The 7,549-nt window shown below is 34.0% G+C and overlaps 1 protein-coding gene across 1 annotated transcript in view; it reads left to right on the top strand.

Annotated features, from left to right (window-relative positions):
• The window catches only part of LOC111089799, a 12,680-nt gene extending 9,930 nt beyond the window's left edge, over positions 1–2,750 (top strand). Inside the window, exon 5 of the mRNA XM_022402899.1 lies at positions 1,354–2,750. Coding sequence (XP_022258607.1) covers positions 1,354–1,454 — 101 coding nt within the window. The 3' untranslated portion in view covers positions 1,455–2,750. The remainder of the gene's footprint in view (positions 1–1,353) is intronic.
• The last annotated feature ends 4,799 nt before the right edge of the window (positions 2,751–7,549 follow it).

Genomic DNA, 7,549 nt, shown 5'->3' with positions numbered 1-7,549 from the left:
ACTTCTGTCTAGGAGACGGGTACTCCGGCTAGTCTATCAATAAATCAAGAGACGGTGTTAAATTAAAACACACTCGCACTAGACAAAAGTGGTTTTTAGTTTTTCTAATCCTTAGGATATATACCTTAGACTTCAGTTTTGCTTAATATTTTATATATTGTTGCATGAAATATAATCTTGTTTTAAGAAAACAAATTTCTAATAATTAGCTTATTTCTTTCCGTTTCAGTTTAGGTAATTAACAATTATCATTAAAAAAGATTATTAAAATGCTCCAAGCAACATCTTTCTGACCTTCTGAAGTAATGTTTCGTCTTGAACGTTTGCACTCCCCGCCTGAGCTAATGTTTCGTTTTATACTTCCTGTATACAATGAGGTATTTACAGGTATATAAATGAACTAGGTTAAAAAACAAAAGAGCTTTTTCTTAATAACATCAAATGCGCGTTTAGAACGTTTTCGAGACAAACAGATAGTGTTAATGAAGTAAATATGTAATGTATACGAAAACTTTGCATAATTATTGAGATTATTAAAGTACCATAAAGTCAAAAATATGTTGATTGAAAAAAGCTTTATGTATTACGACCGCAGAAATGAATTCACACGAGACATTGTTTTTTTTTTTCAACCCATGCTGCAAACTATTTACTAAAGTGAGATTATTACAAAACACGTGCTTTTTAACACAGTCAGTAACACTAACCCTTAGAGACAGTAAGATTTCCATCTTGTAAACAGCGTCCTTTTCTTACTATTGTATAAATGTGTTAGAAACAGTTGATACGTATATTGCCGGCCCGGCATGGCCAGGTGGTTAGGGCGCTCGACTCGCAATCTGAGGGTCGCGGGTTCGAATCCCCGTCACACGAAACATGCGTGCCCTTTCAACCGTGGGGGCGTTATAATGTGACGGTCAATCCGACTATGTGTTAGTAAAAGAGTAGCCCATAAGTTGGCGGTGGGTGGTGATGAACAGCTGCCTTCCCACTGCTAAATTAGGGACGGCTAGCGCAGATAGCCCTCGTGTAGCTTTTTGCGAAATTCAAAACAAACAAACAAACGTATATTGCTACAACTTATTTAAAAAGAATCAAATACTACATTTCAAAAATAATCGTATTAAGTTGTCAAGTACCCAATACGTATTAAGGGTGACTAAAAACCACAATTAAAATCTCAAGAATAACATAATGCAGGAAATGTGAATGAATGGATGCCTTTGTATGATCTGTATTTAAATCTGTGCGTACATCACTGTAAAATTTTGTTAAATCGTTTAATTTGACAGTAAATGAATATTGAGTTTGTATTTTTGTTGTGAACTAAACATATTGGTGTATTTTTGACAGTAGAGAGAAAGTCTAGAGAGGAACTGATCACCAGCATGAAGCAGAAGGCTATGGACTTTGAGAGGCTGTGTGCTCAGCACTTACACGTAAAAGAAACATGAACACATTTTACTGTCAGGTTCAGGAGGTAAACGTGTTTTCGACACTCTGTTGAGCACTACTCATGTATACGTTTAAAGGTGTAACTCGTTCGTCAGTTATACCTTTTTTGCAAATTTATTCACATCGTTTTTGAACAGATAAAATGGATTCTGAGTAATAAAAATAATAACTTGATTCGTAACTTAATCTAAAGATACAATTCGAAAAAGTGGCGAAATTACATGAGAAGAAACGGTTTATTTAGGAATTGTTAGATAAGATTAATCTATGGGATCTGCTCAAGAACCCATATAATTCATTAACATTTTGTGATTACACTTTATTTCGCAAGTTTGTTTGCAAATAACAAATAACTTTATCTTATTGTTCAATAAGAAAGGTATCTACCAACCACCATGCAGTCAAAACTCTCTAATGCTACTACAACCACCATGAAGTCAAAAGTATCTAATGTTATTACAACCACCATGCAGTCAAAACTCTCTAATGCTACTACAACCACCATGAAGTCAAAACTATCTAATGTTATTACAACCACCATGCAGTCAAAACTCTCTAATGTTACTACAACCACCATGCAGTCAAAACTCTCTAATGTTATTACAACCACCATGCAGTCAAAACTCTAATGTTATTACAACCACCATGCAGTCAAAACTCTCTAATGTTATTACAGCCACCATGCAGTCAAAACTCTCTAATGTTATTACAACCACCATACAGTCAAAACTCTCTAATGTTATTACAACCACCATGCAGTCAAAACTCTCTAATGTTATTACAACTACCATGCAGTCAAAACTCTCTAATGTTATTACAGCCACCATGCAGTCAAAACTCTCTAATGTTATTATAACCACCATGCAGTCAAAACTCTCTAATGTTATTACAGCCACCATGCAGTCAAAACTCTCTAATGTTATTACAACCACCATGCAGTCAAAACTCTTTAATGTTATTACAACCACCATGCAGTCAAAACTCTAATGTTATTACAACCACCATGCAATCAAAACTCTCTAATGTTACTACAACCACCATGCAGTCAAAACTTTCTAATGTTACTACAACCACCATGTAGTCAAAACTCTCTAATGTTACTACAACCACCATACAGTCAAAACTATGTAATGTTACTACACTCACCATGCAGTCAAAACTCTCTAAAGTGTAATATATATCACAGAATTAAATGTAATTACATCCTAAAGGCAAAAACTGGTATTTCCAAGATAACCTCTTCTTCTCCATCAGCCAAATGATGACACTCCTCCAGTAATCACATGTATTCGTATATTTACTACTAGTGTTCAGACTCTGAGCACAAAGTACGTATTTGTTGAGTGTCAAGTCAGTATTACTGTATTATTTATTTTGGAAATGCGTATATATACTATTGTACAATAATACTGTATTGTGTACCGATCGTTGTATTTGCAGACTGGTACAGGTTATGCTACACGAATAAAGAGTATATACTCTTGTAATACAATAACAATTAATGGATTTGTTTATTTTGCTGATGTCTCACTGTACTCTCTCTACTAAGAAAGAAAAACTTTGTTCTCCCTCATCTTCATCACTATGTTTCATAAGATACTAATGGCTACCAATTAATTTTAATTGTAATTTTTAAACAAAGCTGTTCGTGCGTAAATGTGATTGTTTTTAATACAAATGTTTGTGTAAAACTTCTCACGTTATTCAGAATATTTATAAAAATACGTTAAAAAACAGAAAAATGAAGTTTAATTGGTCAATTTTACATCCTGGAGATATATATATGAAAAAAATGTTCTGTTAAACTTCCAACTTTTTCAAATGAACGTCCTATATAATCAGAATGAAATAGCTTTGGAGTTAGCCATAATATTTATCAAAGTTATTGATTTAGAAACAAGGGTAAAGTAGTATAGTTGAAACTTTGTTAATGATGTTAGAATAGTCCAAGAACATGTTTGGAATCACCATTTTACTGTACAAACGGTATGTTTAATGTGATGGGTTGCTACAAATTTTGAAAATATTTTTCAAAAAAAGTTAATCAATACAGATATATATGTGTGTGTGTGTGTGTGTTTGTTACTTCCAACTGGTTTTCTTCGTTATTATAATGCTTATAAATAAATACAACACGTACAAAATAACGAGCATAAAGAGCTTTCCATATTTAAATAATAAACCGTGGTATTTAAAACTACAGTTTGAATAAAAAATAAATATGGTATAACTAGATGAAAAATATTTAATTGTAGAACGGCTGATGCGTATCAATGTTTTATTACTCGTTTGAACATACTACACTTTGTAGAATTTCACTCGAAGTGTTATATTTCTTGCCTGAACACACTATACTCCATAGGATTTTACTGGAAGCGTTTTATCCTTTGTCTGAACACAGTACGCTATTTTGTTAGCAATACATACGTATGTGTTATTCTATTTATAGCTGTGGTTTGGACTCCTTTGGAAAAATATAGTGATATATTATAATGAATTTTTGTGTGGAAGAATGGATACTACTCATTTTACATATTACACTCCTTTGTGTGAACAAATGATTTTTATAAACATAAAAAGGTAAATTCATTTGCGCAGAAAATCCTTTTGATGAATCCAATGACTGAATTTACACATACATATACACACACACTTTAAGTCAGTGCAAAACGTTTTATCACTAAGCACGGTAGTGCTTAGTACGTAGGGATGGGCTGAGAAAAAAATGGCCGCCGCATTCAATCTATTACTCTATGATACTTAAAAATAACTGCTAAAGTTGAGTTATAGCCTTATATGAGCACCTAATTGCCACTATTGAGTGTTTTACAGCTGGTATAACAGTAATACTATTCTGATCTTCTACCACGCGTAATTTTTTGGGGAAATAATAAAAATGAAAACTACTACTTAGCAGTGAGTTCAATATATGAGCATAGATTATTTCATGTTTCATAAGTCTCCCCAGAGGCACAACGGTATGTCTGCGGACTTATACCGCTAGACACCCGGTTTCGATACCCCTGGTGGGCAGAGCACAGATAGCCTATTGTGTAGCGTTTCATAAATAACAATTTCGTTTCTGGTCGCTAGATGGCAACACGGATTATTTTAATATAACGACCATTTGTGACTTTTCATTGCACAAACGTGATATTGGCCCAAACAATTTCAGTAAAAATACAAAAAGAAAGAAAGAATATCTAAATTAATATTCAAGGTATCAAAAGACCAATTTTTATGGAATTAACAGATTTATGTACATGCTATTGATGTCTGAGTTTAAAAACATCAGTTTCTTAATTATCCAAACAATACATTATACAGCAGTCTACCCTTCTTCAAATTTTCAGTGGTGCCGAGCCTGGCAGCTGTGTATGTAAGTGTGGTATCATAATTCATGGCCTGGAATTTGTATGATGTCGTCCCTAGTAATCGACATATCCTCAAGTGTGGTGGAGTCAATTGTATGCACATGCAGTGAGTTGGGATTAAGTTGGAAGGGGCCTCGGTTCAGCACTCCGGGGTACTTGTACCGTCATGGAGGAACCATTTCAGCTTTACTAGCCCTTAACATAATCCAAAGTTAGAGAAACTGACAAAATTGATATGATATTAACAATATATATTACATTGAATTATAAACATAAAATAAAGGAAATTGTTTTAAAAAAGAGGGGAACAAGTAATACAAATTTGTTTTGCAAAAACTAAGTATGATGTAGGGATGGCAATGTCAAAAACTACAGAAACAAGGTAGAGATGAATACACAAAAATCATAAGTAGCCAGTAAGTACTGGGTCAATCTTACATGCTTATGGTTATTAGCCACTGTAAGACTGGCCCCCCAGTGGCACAGCGGAATGTCTGCGGACTTACAATGCTAGAATCCGGGTTTCGATACCCGGGTTGGACAGAGCACAGATAGCCCATTGTGTAGCTTTGTGCTTAATTACAAACAAACTGTAATACTGTACAGCACTATTCAGTTTAAATGTTTAATTTAAACTTGAATTCATGCAACTGACATTCATACAACATTTAGTTGTAGATAAAAGTCATTCTTGGCAAGATTTGACTAATTTTGTAGTGATTTTTGTATGATTTCATGTATTCACCCCACCTTGTTTCTGTAATTTTTGGCATTGCCATCCCTACAATGTACTTAATTTTTGCAAAACTTTTTATTACTTGTTTTGTTATTTATCGTTCACCTGATTTACTTTGGCTAGGTACATGTTAGAAAGTCAAAACATTAAAAGAGTCTATAACTCATTTCTTAAATAAGTCACTTTAAATACTCATAAACCTACTGAAAGAAAATCTCGTTGTAAAATTATCCTGACAGAACTTTAGAAAACACGTGATAAACATCCTATGTACTTCTATTTGTCACTAAAAGTTAATAAAACATGAGTAAAGAAATTATACCTAACCTTTATCAAAACTCATTGTATTGTACTAAGGCATATATAAAAACATCGAAGTACCTTAACTGCAGTACATTTAAAAAATATCAATTTGGTTATTGCAATACTTCTTTTAAACAAATATAAATATTTTAGTAACTTAAACTTGCGATTGCTTGAAACACACCATGAAATAAAAAAAATCAGAAAATGGAGAAGTTAATAATATTTATATACTTACAAATGTATTCAGTTGATTTCGGTAGGTTACAGGAGAGCAAGAAAGCGATTTAAATCTCGAACGAGAAGACTCATAAGGTATTGTACACAACAAGTTCCTTTAGATTGGTCACCTTCATAAAAGGAAGTTTCTTTGGTTGTTGTATTTCACACAAAGTTACTCGAGGGCTATCTGCACTAGCCGTTCCTAATTTGGAAGTTATAGGCTAAAGAGAAAGTAGCTAGTTCAGACAACCCACCGCCAAAACTCAGGCTACTCTTGACAGACTTTAATTATTGCTCTTATGTGCCCTAAAGTATGGATGTTTTACCGGATACGAAACATAAAACCTCAGCTCCATCAAAAGAGTTTTTCTTTTGAAGTCTATAAATATCTTTTCGACATATGTACAACTAAGATATTACATCAGTTGATAATAAAAACTATTTTCATCAAGTTTATCTAAGTTGGTTCTTGAAACTAGAGACGTTTCAACTAATTCTTTGCTTGTTTTTTTTTAGAATCTATCTGCGCATAGCTGTCATTGATTTTGACTTGATAGGATAGAGGGGAATACAGCTAGTAAGTAGTGCCCACTGCCAACTCTTGGGTTATTTTTATCCGAGAAAATAGTGGGATTTGACCATTATTAGCCGTGGCATAGCGGATCATAGAACGGCGCTGAGTTTTTTTTTTTTAAGTACAAACTTTTAGCTCATAGCTCCGTCATCTCTTGATCAATTTGAGATATAATTACAGTTTTGACTCAGGAGATCAAATCCTTTCGACTCGTGTATTTCATCTCGCCCAAGGTATCATAGATTATATTACTCTAACCCTGCCTAAAATAATTTCAAATGCCGCGACTATTGAGGATTCCCTCTTCTTTTTATACTACGTCTACTGTCCTTACGTGTGGAAAATGTTTCTGCGGCATCGATACAAGAACCATTAACACTCGGATTCACAGTCCAGACTTATTGATTATTTGGCCACGCTCAGTTCGTTTCAATAAAATAAACTCGAAAAGTTCTTTAGTATAACGTTGCTGTAAAAGGTGTAACATCTCTATACTACTGGTTTTCTCTATTTTAAGACGAACCATGATGTTATTAAAAAACCTCGACGTCGTTCCTACTGAAGTTGGGACGAGCTGGCTGTTGGTGTTGTTGACTAGCTGCCCCCCAACTAGCCTGTCAGTTCAAAAATAGGGACGGCTAACGCGAATATCCATAACAAACAAAGAAACCTACTAATGTTTTTATCATTGGGTCTATTGCATCTATGCTTTTCAACTAATATTATAATGATACCAGGACCTTAGCCAGGGTTTTGGTTCGGGGAGAATATGAATAGACGCCCCCCCCCCCCCCGCCAAAAAATATTTGTCACTTCCACCACTCCGTTTTATATATCTTTAACATTTTGGATATTCTCTCTTTCTGAAAAAAAGAACTCTCTCTT

This window comes from Limulus polyphemus, unplaced genomic scaffold (assembly GCF_000517525.1).
Source record: "Limulus polyphemus unplaced genomic scaffold, Limulus_polyphemus-2.1.2 Scaffold7405, whole genome shotgun sequence".
NCBI lineage: Eukaryota > Metazoa > Arthropoda > Merostomata > Xiphosura > Limulidae > Limulus > Limulus polyphemus.
This window is presented reverse-complemented; position numbering and strand designations above follow the sequence as displayed.